Below are 19,926 nucleotides of genomic sequence, written 5' to 3' on the forward strand. Positions count from 1 at the left end.
GCAGCAGACTGAGAGGAGGGGGTTCAGAGACCAGACCTCCATCACAGCAGCAGACTGAGAGGAGGGGTCCATCACAGCAGCAGACAGAGAGGAGGGGGTTCAGAGACTAGACCTCCATCACAGCAGCAGACTGAGAGGAGGGGGTCCATCACAGCAGCAGACTGAGAGGAGGGGGTTCAGAGACTAGACCTCCATCACAGCAGCAGACTGAGAGGAGGGGGTTCAGAGACTAGACCTCCATCACAGCAGCAGACTGAGAGGAGGGGGTTCAGAGACTAGACCTCCACCACAGCAGCAGACTGAGAGGAGGGGGTTCAGAGACTAGAACTCCATCACAGCAGCAGACTGAGAGGAGGGGGTCCATCACAGCAGCAGACTGAGAGGAGGGGGTTCAGAGACTAGACCTCCATCACAGCAGCAGACTGAGAGGAGGGGGTCCATCACAGCAGCAGACTGAGAGGAGGGGGTTCAGAGACTAGACCTCCATCACAGCAGCAGACTGAGAGGAGGGGGTCCATCACAGCAGCAGACTGAGAGGAGGGGGTTCAGAGACTAGACCTCCATCACAGCAGCAGACTGAGAGGAGGGGGTTCAGAGACTAGACCTCCATCACAGCAGCAGACTGAGAGGAGGGGGTTCAGAGACTAGACCTCCATCACAGCAGCAGACTGAGAGGAGGGGGTCCATCACAGCAGCAGACTGAGAGGAGGGGGTCCATCACAGCAGCAGACTGAGAGGAGGGGGTTCAGAGACTAGACCTCCATCACAGCAGCAGACTGAGAGGAGGGGGTTCAGAGACTAGACCTCCATCACAGCAGCAGACTGAGAGGAGGGGGTTCAGAGACTAGACCTCCATCACAGCAGCAGACTGAGAGGAGGGGGTTCAGAGACTAGACCTCCATCACAGCAGCAGACTGAGAGGAGGGGGTTCAGAGACTAGACCTCCACCACAGCAGACTGAGAGGAGGGGGTTCAGAGACTAGACCTCCACCACAGCAGCAGACTGAGAGGAGGGGGTTCAGAGACTAGACCTCCATCACAGCAGCAGGCTGAGAGGAGGGGGTTCAGAGACTAGACCTCCATCACAGCAGCAGACTGAGAGGAGGGGGTTCAGACTGAGAGGAGGGGGTTCAGAGACTAGACCTCCATCACAGCAGCAGACTGAGAGGAGGGGGTTCAGAGACTAGACCTCCATCACAGCAGCAGACTGAGAGGAGGGGGTCCATCACAGCAGCAGACTGAGAGGAGGGGTTCAGAGACTAGACCTCCATCACAGCAGCAGACTGAGAGGAGGGGGTCCATCACAGCAGCAGACTGAGAGGAGGGGGTTCAGAGACTAGACCTCCATCACAGCAGCAGACTGAGAGGAGGGGGTTTCAGAGACTAGACCTCCATCACAGCAGCAGACTGAGAGGAGGGGGTTCAGAGACTAGACCTCCACCACAGCAGCAGACTGAGAGGAGGGGGTTCAGAGACTAGACCTCCATCACAGCAGCAGACTGAGAGGAGGGGGTCCATCACAGCAGCAGACTGAGAGGAGGGGGTTCAGAGACTAGACCTCCATCACAGCAGCAGACTGAGAGGAGGGGGTCCATCACAGCAGCAGACTGAGAGGAGGGGTTCAGAGACTAGACCTCCATCACAGCAGCAGACTGAGAGGAGGGGGTTCAGAGACTAGACCTCCATCACAGCAGCAGACTGAGAGGAGGGGGTTCAGAGACTAGACCTCCATCACAGCAGCAGACTGAGAGGAGGGGGTTCAGAGACTAGACCTCCACCACAGCAGCAGACTGAGAGGAGGGGGTTCAGAGACTAGACCTCCATCACAGCAGCAGACTGAGAGGAGGGGGTTCAGAGACTAGACCTCCACCACAGCAGCAGACTGAGAGGAGGGGGTTCAGAGACTAGACCTCCATCACAGCAGCAGACTGAGAGGAGGGGGTTCAGAGACTAGACCTCCATCACAGCAGCAGACTGAGAGGAGGGGGTTCAGAGACTAGACCTCCATCACAGCAGCAGACTGAGAGGAGGGGGTTCAGAGACTAGACCTCCACCACAGCAGCAGACTGAGAGGAGGGGGTTCAGAGACTAGACCTCCATCACAGCAGCAGACTGAGAGGAGGGGGTTCAGAGACTAGACCTCCACCACAGCAGCAGACTGAGAGGAGGGGGTTCAGAGACTAGACCTCCACCACAGCAGCAGACTGAGAGGAGGGGGTTCAGAGACTAGACCTCCATCACAGCAGCAGACTGAGAGGAGGGGGTTCAGAGACTAGACCTCCATCACAGCAGCAGACTGAGAGGAGGGGGTTCAGACTTACCTCCATCACAGCAGCAGACTGAGAGGAGGGGGTTCAGAGACTAGACCTCCACCACAGCAGCAGACTGAGAGGAGGGGGTTCAGAGACTAGACCTCCATCACAGCAGCAGACTGAGAGGAGGGGGTCCATCACAGCAGCAGACTGAGAGGAGGGGGTTCAGAGACTAGACCTCCATCACAGCAGCAGACTGAGAGGAGGGGGTCCATCACAGCAGCAGACTGAGAGGAGGGGGTTCAGAGACTAGACCTCCATCACAGCAGCAGACTGAGAGGAGGGGGTTCCATCACAGCAGCAGACTGAGAGGAGGGGGTTCAGAGACTAGACCTCCATCACAGCAGCAGACTGAGAGGAGGGGGTTCAGAGACTAGACCTCCATCACAGCAGCAGACTGAGAGGAGGGGGTTCAGACTGAGAGGAGGGGGTTCAGAGACTAGACCTCCATCACAGCAGCAGACTGAGAGGAGGGGGTCCATCACAGCAGCAGACTGAGAGGAGGGGGTCCATCACAGCAGCAGACTGAGAGGAGGGGGTTCAGAGACTAGACCTCCATCACAGCAGCAGACTGAGAGGAGGGGGTTCAGAGACTAGACCTCCATCACAGCAGCAGACTGAGAGGAGGGGGTTCAGAGACTAGACCTCCATCACAGCAGCAGACTGAGAGGAGGGGGTTCAGAGACTAGACCTCCATCACAGCAGCAGACTGAGAGGAGGGGGTTCAGAGACTAGACCTCCACACAGCAGCAGACTGAGAGGAGGGGGTTCAGAGACTAGACCTCCACCACAGCAGCAGACTGAGAGGAGGGGGTTCAGAGACTAGACCTCCATCACAGCAGCAGACTGAGAGGAGGGGGTTCAGAGACTAGACCTCCATCACAGCAGCAGACTGAGAGGAGGGGTTCAGAGACTAGACCTCCATCACAGCAGCAGACTGAGAGGAGGGGTTCAGACTGAGAGGAGGGGGTTCAGAGACTAGACCTCCATCACAGCAGCAGACTGAGAGGAGGGGGTTCAGAGACTAGACCTCCATCACAGCAGCAGACTGAGAGGAGGGGGTTCAGAGACTAGACCTCCATCACAGCAGCAGACTGAGAGGAGGGGGTCCATCACAGCAGCAGACTGAGAGGAGGGGGTTCAGAGACTAGACCTCCATCACAGCAGCAGACTGAGAGGAGGGGGTCCATCACAGCAGCAGACTGAGAGGAGGGGGTTCAGAGACTAGACCTCCATCACAGCAGCAGACTGAGAGGAGGGGGTTCAGAGACTAGACCTCCATCACAGCAGCAGACTGAGAGGAGGGGGTTCAGAGACTAGACCTCCACCACAGCAGCAGACTGAGAGGAGGGGGTTCAGAGACTAGACCTCCATCACAGCAGCAGACTGAGAGGAGGGGGTCCATCACAGCAGCAGACTGAGAGGAGGGGGTTCAGAGACTAGACCTCCATCACAGCAGCAGACTGAGAGGAGGGGGTTCAGAGACTAGACTCCATCACAGCAGCAGACTGAGAGGAGGGGTTCAGAGACTAGACCTCCATCACAGCAGCAGACTGAGAGGAGGGGGTTCAGAGACTAGACCTCCATCACAGCAGCAGACTGAGAGGAGGGGGTTAGAGACTAGACCTCCATCACAGCAGCAGACTGAGAGGAGGGGGTTCAGAGACTAGACCTCCATCACAGCAGCAGACTGAGAGGAGGGGGTTCAGAGACTAGACCTCCATCACAGCAGCAGACTGAGAGGAGGGGGTTCAGAGACTAGACCTCCATCACAGCAGCAGACTGAGAGGAGGGGGTTCAGAGACTAGACCTCCATCACAGCAGCAGACTGAGAGGAGGGGGTTCAGAGACTAGACCTCCATCACAGCAGCAGACTGAGAGGAGGGGGTTCAGAGACTAGACCTCCACCACAGCAGCAGACTGAGAGGAGGGGGTTCAGAGACTAGACCTCCATCACAGCAGCAGACTGAGAGGAGGGGGTTCAGAGACTAGACCTCCATCACAGCAGCAGACTGAGAGGAGGGGGTCCATCACAGCAGCAGACTGAGAGGAGGGGGTTCAGAGACTAGACCTCCATCACAGCAGCAGACTGAGAGGAGGGGGTCCATCACAGCAGCAGACTGAGAGGAGGGGGTTCAGAGACTAGACCTCCATCACAGCAGCAGACTGAGAGGAGGGGGTTCAGAGACTAGACCTCCATCACAGCAGCAGACTGAGAGGAGGGGGTTCAGAGACTAGACCTCCACCACAGCAGCAGACTGAGAGGAGGGGGTTCAGAGACTAGACCTCCATCACAGCAGCAGACTGAGAGGAGGGGGTTCAGAGACTAGACCTCCACCACAGCAGCAGACTGAGAGGAGGGGGTTCAGAGACTAGACCTCCATCACAGCAGCAGACTGAGAGGAGGGGGTCCATCACAGCAGCAGACTGAGAGGAGGGGGTTCAGAGACTAGGACCTCCATCACAGCAGCAGACTGAGAGGAGGGGGTTCAGAGACTAGACCTCCATCACAGCAGCAGACTGAGAGGAGGGGGTTCAGAGACTAGACCTCCACCACAGCAGCAGACTGAGAGGAGGGGGTTCAGAGACTAGACCTCCATCACAGCAGCAGACTGAGAGGAGGGGGTTCAGAGACTAGACCTCCACCACAGCAGCAGACTGAGAGGAGGGGGTTCAGAGACTAGACCTCCACCACAGCAGCAGACTGAGAGGAGGGGGTTCAGAGACTAGACCTCCATCACAGCAGCAGACTGAGAGGAGGGGGTTCAGAGACTAGACCTCCATCACAGCAGCAGACTGAGAGGAGGGGGTTCAGAGACTAGACCTCCATCACAGCAGCAGACTGAGAGGAGGGGGTTCAGAGACTAGACCTCCACCACAGCAGCAGACTGAGAGGAGGGGGTTCAGAGACTAGACCTCCATCACAGCAGCAGACTGAGAGGAGGGGGTCCATCACAGCAGCAGACTGAGAGGAGGGGGTTTCAGAGACTAGACCTCCATCACAGCAGCAGACTGAGAGGAGGGGGTCCTCCATCACAGCAGCAGACTGAGAGGAGGGGGTTCAGAGACTAGACCTCCATCACAGCAGCAGACTGAGAGGAGGGGGTCCATCACAGCAGCAGACTGAGAGGAGGGGGTTCAGAGACTAGACCTCCATCACAGCAGCAGACTGAGAGGAGGGGGTTCAGAGACTAGACCTCCATCACAGCAGCAGACTGAGAGGAGGGGGTTCAGCAGACTGAGAGGAGGGGGTTCAGAGACTAGACCTCCATCACAGCAGCAGACTGAGAGGAGGGGGTCCATCACAGCAGCAGACTGAGAGGAGGGGGTCCATCACAGCAGCAGACTGAGAGGAGGGGGTTCAGAGACTAGACCTCCATCACAGCAGCAGACTGAGAGGAGGGGGTTCAGAGACTAGACCTCCATCACAGCAGCAGACTGAGAGGAGGGGGTTCAGAGACTAGACCTCCATCACAGCAGCAGACTGAGAGGAGGGGGTTCAGAGACTAGACCTCCATCACAGCAGCAGACTGAGAGGAGGGGGTTCAGAGACTAGACCTCCACCACAGCAGACTGAGAGGAGGGGGTTCAGAGACTAGACCTCCACCACAGCAGCAGACTGAGAGGAGGGGGTTCAGAGACTAGACCTCCATCACAGCAGCAGGCTGAGAGGAGGGGGTTCAGAGACTAGACCTCCATCACAGCAGCAGACTGAGAGGAGGGGGTTCAGAGACTAGACCTCCATCACAGCAGCAGACTGAGAGGAGGGGGTTCAGACTGAGAGGAGGGGGTTCAGAGACTAGACCTCCATCACAGCAGCAGACTGAGAGGAGGGGGTTCAGAGACTAGACCTCCATCACAGCAGCAGACTGAGAGGAGGGGGTTCAGAGACTAGACCTCCATCACAGCAGCAGACTGAGAGGAGGGGGTCCATCACAGCAGCAGACTGAGAGGAGGGGGTTCAGAGACTAGACCTCCATCACAGCAGCAGACTGAGAGGAGGGGGTCCATCACAGCAGCAGACTGAGAGGAGGGGGTTCAGAGACTAGACCTCCATCACAGCAGCAGACTGAGAGGAGGGGGTTCAGAGACTAGACCTCCATCACAGCAGCAGACTGAGAGGAGGGGGTTCAGAGACTAGACCTCCACCACAGCAGCAGACTGAGAGGAGGGGGTTCAGAGACTAGACCTCCATCACAGCAGCAGACTGAGAGGAGGGGGTCCATCACAGCAGCAGACTGAGAGGAGGGGGTTCAGAGACTAGACCTCCATCACAGCAGCAGACTGAGAGGAGGGGGTCCATCACAGCAGCAGACTGAGAGGAGGGGGTTCAGAGACTAGACCTCCATCACAGCAGCAGACTGAGAGGAGGGGGTCCATCACAGCAGCAGACTGAGAGGAGGGGGTTCAGAGACTAGACCTCCATCACAGCAGCAGACTGAGAGGAGGGGGTTCAGAGACTAGACCTCCATCACAGCAGCAGACTGAGAGGAGGGGGTTCAGAGACTAGACCTCCACCACAGCAGCAGACTGAGAGGAGGGGGTTCAGAGACTAGACCTCCATCACAGCAGCAGACTGAGAGGAGGGGGTCCATCACAGCAGCAGACTGAGAGGAGGGGGTTCAGAGACTAGACCTCCATCACAGCAGCAGACTGAGAGGAGGGGGTCCATCACAGCAGCAGACTGAGAGGAGGGGGTTCAGAGACTAGACCTCCATCACAGCAGCAGACTGAGAGGAGGGGGTTCAGAGACTAGACCTCCATCACAGCAGCAGACTGAGAGGAGGGGGTCCATCACAGCAGCAGACTGAGAGGAGGGGGTTCAGAGACTAGACCTCCATCACAGCAGCAGGCTGAGAGGAGGGGGTCCATCACAGCAGCAGACTGAGAGGAGGGGGTTCAGAGACTAGACCTCCATCACAGCAGCAGACTGAGAGGAGGGGGTTCAGAGACTAGACCTCCATCACAGCAGCAGACTGAGAGGAGGGGGTTCAGAGACTAGACCTCCACCACAGCAGCAGACTGAGAGGAGGGGGTTCAGAGACTAGACCTCCATCACAGCAGCAGACTGAGAGGAGGGGGTTCAGAGACTAGACCTCCATCACAGCAGCAGACTGAGAGGAGGGGGTCCATCACAGCAGCAGACTGAGAGGAGGGGGTTCAGAGACTAGACCTCCATCACAGCAGCAGACTGAGAGGAGGGGGTCCATCACAGCAGCAGACTGAGAGGAGGGGGTTCAGAGACTAGACCTCCATCACAGCAGCAGACTGAGAGGAGGGGGTTCAGAGACTAGACCTCCATCACAGCAGCAGACTGAGAGGAGGGGGTTCAGAGACTAGACCTCCACCACAGCAGCAGACTGAGAGGAGGGGGTTCAGAGACTAGACCTCCATCACAGCAGCAGACTGAGAGGAGGGGGTCCATCACAGCAGCAGACTGAGAGGAGGGGGTTCAGAGACTAGACCTCCATCACAGCAGCAGACTGAGAGGAGGGGGTCCATCACAGCAGCAGACTGAGAGGAGGGGGTTCAGAGACTAGACCTCCATCACAGCAGCAGACTGAGAGGAGGGGGTCCATCACAGCAGCAGACTGAGAGGAGGGGTTCAGAGACTAGACCTCCATCACAGCAGCAGACTGAGAGGAGGGGGTTCAGAGACTAGACCTCCATCACAGCAGCAGACTGAGAGGAGGGGGTTCAGAGACTAGACCTCCACCACAGCAGCAGACTGAGAGGAGGGGGTTCAGAGACTAGACCTCCATCACAGCAGCAGACTGAGAGGAGGGGGTCCATCACAGCAGCAGACTGAGAGGAGGGGGTTCAGAGACTAGACCTCCATCACAGCAGCAGACTGAGAGGAGGGGGTCCATCACAGCAGCAGACTGAGAGGAGGGGGTCCATCACAGCAGCAGACTGAGAGGAGGGGGTTCAGAGACTAGACCTCCATCACAGCAGCAGACTGAGAGGAGGGGGTTCAGAGACTAGACCTCCATCACAGCAGCAGACTGAGAGGAGGGGGTTCAGAGACTAGACCTCCACCACAGCAGCAGACTGAGAGGAGGGGGTTCAGAGACTAGACCTCCATCACAGCAGCAGACTGAGAGGAGGGGGTTCAGAGACTAGACCTCCATCACAGCAGCAGACTGAGAGGAGGGGGTTCAGAGACTAGACCTCCATCACAGCAGACTGAGAGGAGGGGGTCCATCACAGCAGCAGACTGAGAGGAGGGGGTTCAGAGACTAGACCTCCATCACAGCAGCAGACTGAGAGGAGGGGGTTCAGAGACTAGACCTCCATCACAGCAGCAGACTGAGAGGAGGGGGTTCAGAGACTAAGGGTGTATTCACACCTGCAGTGTTAGTGCACTAAATGTGGTCCAGTTTGGGTCGGTGTGAAAGCTCATCTCACTCTAATGCACCAGAACTAGTGCGGCCTGAGGAGGTGGTCTGGTCTGGTCTGGTCTGGTCTCGTCTCGGTTCGGCTCCAGCTGAACTCTGGTGCACTAGTTGATGTGTGAAAGCAACCGCACTCTGGTGCGAGCCAACTGCCAGGCGAACTCAACAGGTTTGAGCTAAAAGGGCTCCCGTAGTCGTTGACAACGGGTTAACGCAGCGGGGAGACCGCCCGGTGCTCCGGTCCTACGCAGCTCTGTCCCCACAAACGAAGCAGCAGCAGCAGCAGCAGCAGCAGCGGGGCAGCCGGTCGCTGCGTGTCCGCTGAGTCCGCTCAGACACCGACAGGTCGGCGGGTCCGTCCCTCGGGTCCGCGGAGCAGCTGGTTACCGTGGTTACCGAGCAGCAGAGGTCCGCCCGTGTTTAACGTTTAACCGGGAACTAACGGGACCGAGCTGGATGAACGCAACCGGAAACCAGCCGGAAGTACCAAACAGAGTTATACATGCAAACAATATAGAAATAAATGACCAGAGCTACTAACAACCGGCCCTACTGGAGTCTCCATCATGAAAGTTTTATCAATCAGCGCTTCCAGATTCCAACCGGTCGTCATGGAGACGTGACGTTCTCCAAGTTTGGTCCCGAGTGACAAAAAGCAGGTGTGAACGCAACCGCACTAACTGAAAAATGAAACAATGTATCATTTTAACATTTGGTGCGCAAACAGGTGCACAGGGGTGCACACTAAACAGGGTGCGCACTAAACAGGCACTAAACAGGGTGCGCACTAACAGTGCAGGTGTGAATACACCCTCAGACCTCCATCACAGCAGCAGACTGAGAGGAGCTGAGCTGCTCATCTCTAGAAACCTGATCACCTTCTCCTGCAGCATGTTCTTCCTCTGCTGCCTCATCTTCTTCACCAGCAGCGGCAGGTCTGGGATGCCGTGTCCTGCCTCCAGCTCCTGCAGGGCGGCGTACAGCAGACAGAAGGCCCCGGTGCGGCCCACGCCCGAGCTGAGGCAAACACACACACACACACACACACACACACACACAGAGATTAAAGCACACGGACACACACTGTGACTGAACAAAACCCACTGACAGGTTCATCAAGACTGACCACGATGACTGTTCAAGTTAGTTTGGTTCATTTTGAACATTTTGATTGTGTGTTTGCGTTTAATTCTTATTCCATGCCATATTGTTTTGTTGCTGTTACACTTCAGTGAGATTTCTACTCTCAGTGAGTCTGTCCTGGTTAAATAAAGTCTAAATCATATAAGTATAACAACACTCTCACATTTGATAAGCATTACTAAAAGCTTAATTGATCATTTATAAAGGAGTCTTCCTTCCTACAATGATACCAGTATATCATAACGTTATTATTATTATTATTATTAATATAATTATATATTATTATATCAATGCGTTTAATGATGTATTTTCATACTAAATCTAAATACTAACTATGCATATGTTATTTATAATGGGCTGGGTGTATTTTCTACATTCTGAATATGGGGCTTTATTATGAACTAATATTTTTTCATTATATTGGTGTAGATGAAATAGATCTATAAAAAACTTCTGTCAGTAAAAGTGTCAGTAAATGTTAAACAAACTGGTTAGATTAATATCTATGCTGCATTTACAATAATTCAGACATAAACTAATGGTTAGTGAGTAAACACTTAATAATATTGTGCAATACTGCAATTCATGATTCATTCTGGTAGTTGTTCAGTGCTTTATAAACCTGTTGTACTGTCTTAATAAATCTGTTTGTAACCAGCTCTTGGACAGTCAGTGACAGCCAGTGGCCACAAGGAGGCAGTAACACACTGAAAAGCTGCTCACTGACGGCCTGGTCTGTTCCTCTGCACAGACTTCAGACTGTGAATCCAGATGTGGAGCCTGTTCCAGTCTGTAATCTATTACATGTTTGTGAGCTGCTGAATTATTTAACACATTTAACACAGGTTGTCTCTGCAGGTGCACCTGTACTGTACAAAGGTGAATTATCATCATGAACTCATCTGTTTGGAGCTGTGACACATTGTTTCAGTGGTTGGTGTTCCCTGGCTTTCACAGTGAGGGGGGGGCCTGAGGGTAGACAGGCAGTTTTTAATGAGCCGCTCTGAGCAGCTCATTAAAAACACAGAACAGAAGAAAAAATGACTCCAACTAGCTGATCTGAATCTGTGTGTGAAGTGAACTTTGACCTCAGCTGCTGTGAAGTGTGACCCTGAGCCACAGCGGAGGATCAGCTACAGGCTGAGAGTTCCCATTACAACTCATTATGGGACATTTTCTGACTCCGTTCATTTCCACTGACTGAGATCAAAAGCAGACTTCATTATTTTTGCTGACAGGCTCTTGTAACCTGGACGACCGTCTGGATCCCTGCTCTCTGCTGATCAACACCACTTGGAGCCATTGGACCAGATTTTAAACATGTAAAACTGAGATCAGCAGCATGAGACGATCAGTTCTCCTCTTTGATTTGACGTTTCGACGTGGAGGTGAGGGGTCAGACTCCTGTTCTGACAATGCAGAACAATCAAACCGCTGCTTTGATGTAAACATCTCAGGGTTTTTACCTTTGTGTTTTTACCTTAGTGTTAGAATAAAGTCAAATCCTAGGGAAAGAGCAGAGACAACTGGGATGCATTTATGATACAGAGTCGAATGGAAAGCACAGAGAATCTTGGCTGATCCCAGTCACCCCCTGGACAATGAATTCAGAAAACTGCCCTCAGGAGGGCGCTATAGAGCTGCTATAGAATATACCATTTTAGAACCATGTCAATCACTTTTTTTTTGTTATGTGTGTGGTGGAAAATAGCTATGATTAGTATTTTCCCGCGACATGTGTCTTGAACGATGTGTTATTTATTTATTGTGTGTTTTTATGTGATCATTTGTGAAGCTAAAGACAAATTTCCACACTGAAAATAATGATTATTATTATTAAAGAGAATACAATCCTTTTTTAAACTACCTACTACATCCAACTTGATTTTCCACCTCTTGTCTGCATCTTTGGTGAATTATGAATTCTAAATAATTTATCCATTCATTTTACATTTTGAATTTTTTCTCTTGTCGTAACTCTTTTACAGTAAGAATCCTTTATGATGTTTTATTTTGTTGTATGAAATGTGCTATTTCAATAAAGCTGCCCTTTTATATAATACAGTTATATAAAAATCTATTTTTCTTTTATAAAGAAGTATTTTATGGAGCTAATTTATTCCCTCATTCCTTCCAGGGAAAGATGTACTGGTGTGGGCGGAGTTGTGTTTAGTTTAGTTTAGTTTGGTTTATTTATTTATTTATTTATTTTTATTTATTATTTTTATTTATTTGGTTCATTTCGGGCATGTCAATTAGTCATCATCATCACACATCATCTCAATCCAATTAATACAATACACATGACCGAAAGGGAAAGCGGGAGAAGCAAAAGCTTATCTAGTCCCGCCCCCAATACTCACTTATTCATTTTTTCTGCATGTTACATTTTTGACATAACATTCTTCCAGTATTTTCAAAATTTAACAATTTAACAATTTGACATGACATTTTTTGTTTTGTTTTGTTTGTTTTTTTTAACATGACATTTCTCAATTTTTTTTATTTTTATTTTTTATTTTTTTTCGTGACAGACTGCATGGCAAACACACACACTCTCACCTGCAGTGCACCACAACAGGTGTGTGTAAGGGCCTCTGGTGGAGGTAGTGTCCATGCACCTCCTGGATGAATCTCAGCAGGTTGCTCTTGCTGTCAGGAAGACCGCTGATGAAAACATGGAGGAATACATGATGAGTGAAAGACACAGGAAGTGGTTTATTATTATTATATGATAGTAAAGGGGGGGGGGGGCTTACAGCTCGGGCCAGGAGGTGAACTGGAGGTGGACGACGGTGCGCTTCAGGCTCTGGTCGCGGTACTGCAGGCTGATCATTCGCTCCACATGTGTGGGCGTGGTCTTCTGCGTGGTCAGGCTGAGTGTGATTGGTCCCTGAGAGAGCTGCTGGCCGCGCTCCGTCGGGAAGTAGCGCAGGACTTTTCCCTGAGAGAGAACCAGAAGAAAATGTTAAAAACAGACTGATGAATCAAATCCAAGACTTAAAGGGATAGTTCAACATTTTGGCAAATTCTTCTATCGCCATAATCCCTACAGTCATAGCAGTAGGCTCATTCCCTTTAATTATCGGTGCAAGCTGTGTTTAGAACTGAACTGCTCAGCTAACGCAACGGAAGTGCATGGTACTTTCGCCCTTCCCTCATCAAATACACAATCCAACAACTCCAAAACGCTCTCGCAGACAAGTTGTGCCCTGCACATTCACCACACTATGAGATAATAACACAACGTTACCAGACAGAGTTGTTTTGGAGGTAAATGGGAAAACTACATCCCAGACACGACTGCTGGGCGGAGTGATTTCAAAAATGCAAGTAGTTCCGAGTATTTGCTTCATGTGTCGTAATGTTACACATTCACACGTAATTATTTCATAGTGTGGCGAATATGCAGGTCACAACTTGTCCACCAGAGTGTTTTGGAGTTGTTGGATTGTGTATTTGATGAGTTTTGAGGGAAAGGCGAAAGTACCAAATTGTGAGCAGCACGTATCTCTGCTCCGCTGATCTCAAAACAGCTTGCACCGACAATTAAAGGTAATGAACCTACTCCTTATAGCAATTCGCAAATTTGCCAAAATGTTGAACTATCCCTTTAAAGTTGATATTGCTCCAACAAAGTGAAATGTGTGTGTGAACCAGATGAAGTGTGCACCTTGTCCAGCTCCTGCTCCGACACCAGCATGACGATGAGCGACACCTTCTGCTCGTACACCATGAGCCAGAAGTCTGCGGCGGTGCCGGTGAGCGGCGCCTGCGTGGCGATGAGGCGGGGGCAGTAGGGCGACAGCTCCTCCACGTAGCTGGCGTTGATGTAGTCGTCTTTGCCCGACTGCAGCAGCACCCGGTTGAGGTCGTAGGGCATGACGTCCTGGTGCCGGTTCTTCATGGTGTAGCAGCGGGCGATGGCGATGGACAGCTGCCGCGCGTCCTTCTCCTGCTGGTCCTGCAGCTCCTTCCAGCGGGCGTCCAGCACCGACAGCCCCCCCTCGGCCCCCCCCTCGCCCTCCGACGGCCGCTCCAGGGAGTCCACCCGGGCCCTGTAGCGCTCCAGCTGGCCGTGCAGCCGGGCCACCCGCTCCGGGGCCTGGTACGGGTCGCCCTGGATCAGGAGCACGCCCTGGGACGTCTTCTTGCGCCGCTCGCCGTCCTGCGGGTCGGCCTTGGTGGGCTGCAGCACGTTGGTGGGGGCCTTGGTGCCCCCCCCCTGGCTCTCCGGGCTGGAGGACAGCAGGTCGTCCGTGCTGGAGTTCTGGCGCTGAAAGAGCGACGTGGAGGGCGAGGCGGCGGAGGGGGAGGGGGAGGGGGAGGGCAGAGCGGGCGGGGCTGCTGTGCCTCCGGGGGTGGGGGTGGGGGTGGGTCTCTGGGGGGGGTTCAGCCCCGGAGAGGGAGACGGAGAGGGAGACGGGGAAGGGGAGGGGGGGACGGTGTTGGGGGCTGGAGCGGGGGCAGGAGCTCCAGCAGACGGCTGCATCATGTGCTGGGCGGGGGGCAGGTGAGGGCCGTGGGGGACCATGGCAGGGGGCTGCTGGGGGGCGCTGGGGGGGACGTTAGGTCCTGGAGCCGAGGGGTACAGAGGAGAGGGCTGGGGGTGGCTCATGGGGAGGGGGGCCTGAGGCTGCTGGGGGGCGGCGGGCTGCGGGGCCAGGGGCTGCTGCTGGGGCATCATGGGAGGCCCCCCCGGGTAGCACACGCCCCCGGGGTGAGGGGGCGGAGCCTGCGGTTGACCGGGCATCCGCATGGGCTGCTGGGGCATGTTGGGCACTGGGGGGTGGGGGTGGTGCTGCCGGGGCAGAGCGCCGGGGGGCATCTGGGGCATGTGGCCCCTGGGCAGGTGGACCTGAGGACCGGGGGCCATGTGAGGTTGAGAGGCAGGAGGCACGTGCGGGTGCAGGTTGGGGTGCAGGGGCTGGCTGCTGGGGGGCAAGTAGTTCTGTGAGACCGGGGGCATGGGCTGACTTGTGGGGGGCATCTGCGCTCTGGGGCCCCCTGGTATCTGCATCTGGGGGTGGGGGGGTATGGACATCTGCTGCTGCGGTGGCAGCATGTGTTGGTGGGGGAGGCCTGGGGGCATCTGCTGGTTGGGGTGGGGCAGGTAGGGCTGGGATACAGGGGGGGCAGGCTGAGACGTGGGGGGCATTTGAGGGTGAGCAGCTTGGGGCGGCATCTGGGCCTGCGGGGGCCTGGGCATGGAGCCCGCCATCATCTGAGGGTGCTGTGGGGGGGGCACGAAGCCCTGCGGAGTCTGATACCCCCGGGGCATCTGAGGCTGGAAGCCGTTCAGCTGCCCCGGGAACGGCTGCTGGTACTGGGGGGGGACACCGGGCTGCTGGGGCATGTACCCGTGCGGGTAGGGCTGTTGGGGGTGGTGGGGGTGGGGGTGAGGGCCGGGAACAGCCCGGGGTCCAGGCTGGTACCCCTGGGGCATGGGCGGGGGGTACTGCTGCGGGGGCTTCTGCTGCTGAGGCGGGGGCGCCCCGGGCGGGCCTTGGATGGACACCCCCGGTTGGGGCATGAACTGAGGATAGGCCCCCATCTGTGGGGGCACAGCGTAGCCTGCTGAGGCTGGAGGTGGGGCAGGGTGGTGAGGGGTAGGGGCGTAGCTGGGGATGGGGGCCTGGATGCTGTCCACGGTGGTGGTCGAGGGCCGAACGGGCGTCGGGGCGACGGGAGCCTGAGGGGGGGGCGGTGCCCGATACCCTGACGGCTGGGCCGGCATCTGTGGAGGCATTTGAGGGAGGGGCCCACGGGGCAGAGCCCCTGAAGTGGGGAACTGAGCGATCCGTGCCAGCAGCTCTGGGGGGGGCAGGTTGGCGGGGAAGCGAGGGAGACCGGCGGCGGGGGCGGGGGCGCCGGGCCACGGCAGAGAGCTGCTGCCGCCCAGGTTGGCGCCGGGCGGGACGAAGGCCTCGGGGCCGGGCAGGCGGGAGGGGGGCAGGGCCGACATGTCGGGGGGGAGGCTGCGCAGCTCCTCGGGGAGGTCGCCCCCCAGGGCCAAGATGGCGGCGCTGAGCTGGGCCAGCTCGGGGTCCTCCAGACTGGAGCAGGCAGAGTCGTTGTCTGGAGCCTTGGGCTTCAGGCAGGGCTTGGCTGCTGTGGGCCGGGCCGGGGGCTTCTTCTGGCTCTCTCTGAGGGAACACAGGGGACAGCATGAACATCATAATACACTAGTTTAACATGTTGGCAGAATGGCCTACTGCCGTAATCCCTATAGTCATAGCAGCAGGTTCATTATTACCTTTAACCGTCTGCAAGCTGATTTTAGAACGGCGGAGCAGAGACGCAAGCTGCTCAGGTAACGCAACAGAGGCTCATGGTATTTCCCTCATCAAACTAAATACACAATCCAACAACTCCAAAACACTCTCGTGGACAAGTTGTGACCAACACATTCGCCACACTATGAAATAATAACACATTTTTTATGTAACATTACAACACATGTAGCAAATACTCAGATCTACTTACTTTTGAAATCACTCCGCCCAGCAGAGTCTGAAATGTAGTTTGGTTACGCATTTGCCTCGGAAACAACTCTGTCTCATAATGTTCCATTATTATCTCATAGCGTGGTGAATGTGCAGGTCACAACTTGTCAACGAGAGCATTTTGGAATTGTTGGATTGTGTATTTGATGAGTTTGATGAGGGAAACCCAGAAATACCATATGCCTCTGTTGCGTTAGCTGACCGATCTAAAAACAGCTTGCACCGATAATTAAAGGTACTGAGCGTACTGCTATGACTATAGACTATAGACAAATTTGCCAAAATGTTGAAATTTCCCTCTAAATTTTCCTTTTTAAGGTACATGCAGATATAACAATACCCAAGTGTTTTTATGTCTAAATATTCAGCACAATCTCAGCTCTATGTACTCTGAGGCCCCCTCTGTCCTAGAGCGCTGTATAAAGAAATAATTTAGGCCAGATGCTGGAAATTCAAATCTCTCATGAAAACACACCTTCAGTCATAAGGATGAACTATTTTGGTGCTTGAAATAGGTTTTCCAAAGTCTTAGCTTCACAAAAGCAGTGAAATATATGAATAAAATAATAAACTAGAAAAGGCATTTCCAAGAATGGAAATGGTGTGACTGCTGACAGCAGCTGAACGCTGTTGCAGAATTAGCAAATAGTGCAAGCAGTGATCACCATACAAATGTTTGACCAAGGTCAGACTCGAACCCACAACCTCATGGTCAATAGACTTCCACTCTGCCTCTAGGCCACAGCGCACACACAGTTGCAGAGACTGTTGTCTGTTGATGAGCTGCACTCTGTCTCACTCTGACATCAAGAAAGCTTGAGAGTCAAGCTTGAATGACTTAGAATGAAAATTTCTGTGAATAATTGTTATTGAGGCAAGATTTGAACCAGTAACCTTCAGGTCTCCAGCTCAGCAAGCTAACCACTAGGCTACAGGCAGAGACAGTATGTGAGTGGCAAAGAAAACCTTTAATAAGAGGATCACTGGCTCCTGCTTAAAAAAAGGTAAGGAAAGTGCAGAAATTAGCCACACCAAGTAAGACTTAGAATGAAAATTTCTGTGAATTTCAGGCTGAGAGCAGCAGTTTCAACATGAAGCAAGTTATCAGAAGTCAACAGAGGACGACTGGGAAAATAATTCACTATAATTGTTATTGAGGCAAGATTTGAACCAGTAACCCTCAGGTCTCCAGCTCAGCAAGCTAACCACTAGGCTACAGGCAGAGACAGTATGTGAGTGGCAAAGAAAACCTTTAATAAGAGGATCACTGGCTCCTGCTTAAAAAAAAAAGGTAAGGAAAGTGCAGAAATTAGCCACACCAAGTAAGACTTAGAATGAAAATGTCTGTAAATTTCAGGCTGAGAGCAGCAGTTTCAACATGAAGCAAGTTATCAGAAGTCAACAGAGGACGACTGGGAAAATAATTCACTATAATTGTTGATGAGGCAAGATTTGAACCAGTAATCGAACCCACAACCTCATGATCACTAAACCTTTACTCTGCCACTTCACCACAGAGAGCACAGACATAAGCATGTTGCCATTGTAATGTGATGATGTGCAGAGAGCTCCCTGGCTGCATTTAAAAAATATTTTAAATTATTATCTAAGTCTCTTTGCATTTTTGACCAGAATTTTAGCCAGAAGACAAGTGTGGCTACAAAACTGGAGAAAATAATTTGTCTAGAGTTTAATTTGCAGAAAAAGTTTAATATTTTAAAAAGTATAAATAGTTAAAAAGAGAAAAGTAACGCCGATAAAGTTCAAAAAAAGCTGCACGTTTTGATATATGAATTGTTGAAATAGCACAACACCTAACACACTAACCATATGGCCACAGAGAACCTGAGTTACAATGAGCTTTATACTATGAGGAATCAAAGACTGTCCAATGACAGCTGAATAATTGGAATCAAAAGTCAAGCAATGATGTGAAATGACTGAGGCAGGAATCGAACCCGTGACCATATGATCACTAAGCCTTTACTCTGCCACTCGGCTACAGAGAGCACACTGCTTTCAAGACTGTTGTCATTCATTGTAATGTGATGATGTGCTGCAAACTGGTACGAGTAATCAAGGAGATAACAAACACCTGTAACCAATTGAAGGCGGGGGAGGAGAGCAGAATTCAACATAACATAACAAGAATTCTCCCTTGGATTCGAACCAGTGACCTTAGGGTTGGCAAGCAGTTACCCTACCCCCTACACTACAGTGGAGTTGTGAAGAAGAGAGGTTGAGACTTTGATGAATGTGAGATTTTTCAATGATGCTTAAAACAAAAAGAAATTAATATAAATTAGCCACACCAAGTAAGAAGAGGACTTTTTTGTGACCTGTGACTATTTTTTGGTGAATTAAAATGAATTAAAAAGCACTTAACAGCAAGTTACAAAGTTGAGCTCCTTCTCCTGCTGATGTGAAAAAAATGCATTGAGCTGAATGAGAGCAGAGAGCTCCCTGGCTGCATTTAAAAAATATTTAAAATTATTATCTAAGTCTCTTTGCATTTTTGACCAGAATTTTAGCCAGAAGACAAGTGTGGCTACAAAACTGGAGAAAATAATTTGTCTAGAGTTTAATTTGTGGCCGTGCTGACAGTTTAGCCAGAAAAACTCTAGAATGTTTTTTTTGCCTCTCTACACTCTAGCTCTGCTCGTTAGACGCAATACACACACATTATAAAGCTGAAAAAAATCAGAAAAAGTTAAATATTTGAAAAAGTATAAATAGTTAAAAAGAGAAAAGTAATGCCGATAAAGTTCAAAAGAAGCTGCACGTTTTGATATATGAATTGTTGAAATAGCACAAAGTATGAAGGACTAGAAGAAGACCGTAAAAAGGCGGAAGAAAATGGCCAAACAGAAGAACAATAGTGTGACTGCTTCAGCAGTCACACTAATAAGTGTACAAAACAAGTGTAAAATGAAATTTGGTAATATCTCTTTTTGAGTATAAATGTTCTCTGTCACTCTATTTTCACCAAATGTGATAAAAGAGGCTGAATAATGACTTCACATCAAGCTTCATGAGATGTGTGTGTAAATGAGAAATAAGCATACGTTTTTTTCTCCTAAGAAAATATTTACTAAACACACAGAAAACACACGGAGAGTCTCGCAGGAGTAGTTGAACCGCTTTTCTATGGCACGAATTGACCAAAATATAAACCAAAACATATCGCCACCGTTGCATAAATGCGGGGTTAACCATTACGATGACTTACTTTTCTAGGACGGGCCTCCTCTCCTCCGCCCTGCTCTGACACAGGGCCTTGGCTCTCTCCAGCAGACGAGAGGCCTTGGCCTCCAGGTCGTCGTAGAACTCCTTCCCCTCCTGGGACTTCTTCATCAGGTCCTCGTAGGCCTCGTACGAGCCCACCAGCCCCTGCACCGTGCCGTTCCACTGCTGCTCCGTCTGGTTCAGGCCCTTGCGGACCGAGGCGTACTGAACGTTGGCCTCCGTCAGGGCCTTCAGGATGTTCTCCTGGGCGGCCAGGTTCTGGTCGATGTACACCTTCACCTGCTCGTACTTCTTCAGCTGGTCCTCAAATATACGCTGGAGGGA

At 52.3% G+C, this 19,926-nt stretch overlaps 1 protein-coding gene across 1 annotated transcript in view; it reads right to left on the reverse strand.

Moving 5' to 3' along the window:
* Nucleotides 1–9,531: 9,531 nt before the first annotated feature.
* The window catches only part of ptpn23a (protein tyrosine phosphatase, non-receptor type 23, a), a 33,290-nt gene continuing 22,895 nt past the window's right edge, over nt 9,532–19,926 (reverse strand). The window contains exons 18-22 of the mRNA XM_085802359.1: nt 19,586–19,917; nt 13,524–15,996; nt 12,610–12,794; nt 12,413–12,517; nt 9,532–9,724 (exon numbers count right to left, since the gene is read on the reverse strand). Coding sequence (XP_085658485.1) covers nt 9,532–9,724; nt 12,413–12,517; nt 12,610–12,794; nt 13,524–15,996; nt 19,586–19,917 — 3,288 coding nt within the window. The remainder of the gene's footprint in view (nt 9,725–12,412; nt 12,518–12,609; nt 12,795–13,523; nt 15,997–19,585; nt 19,918–19,926) is intronic.

Source organism: Trachurus japonicus, chromosome 16, assembly GCF_045865225.1.
Source record: "Trachurus japonicus isolate A0001 chromosome 16, Traja_1.0".
In the NCBI taxonomy this organism is placed as follows: domain Eukaryota; kingdom Metazoa; phylum Chordata; class Actinopteri; order Carangiformes; family Carangidae; genus Trachurus; species Trachurus japonicus.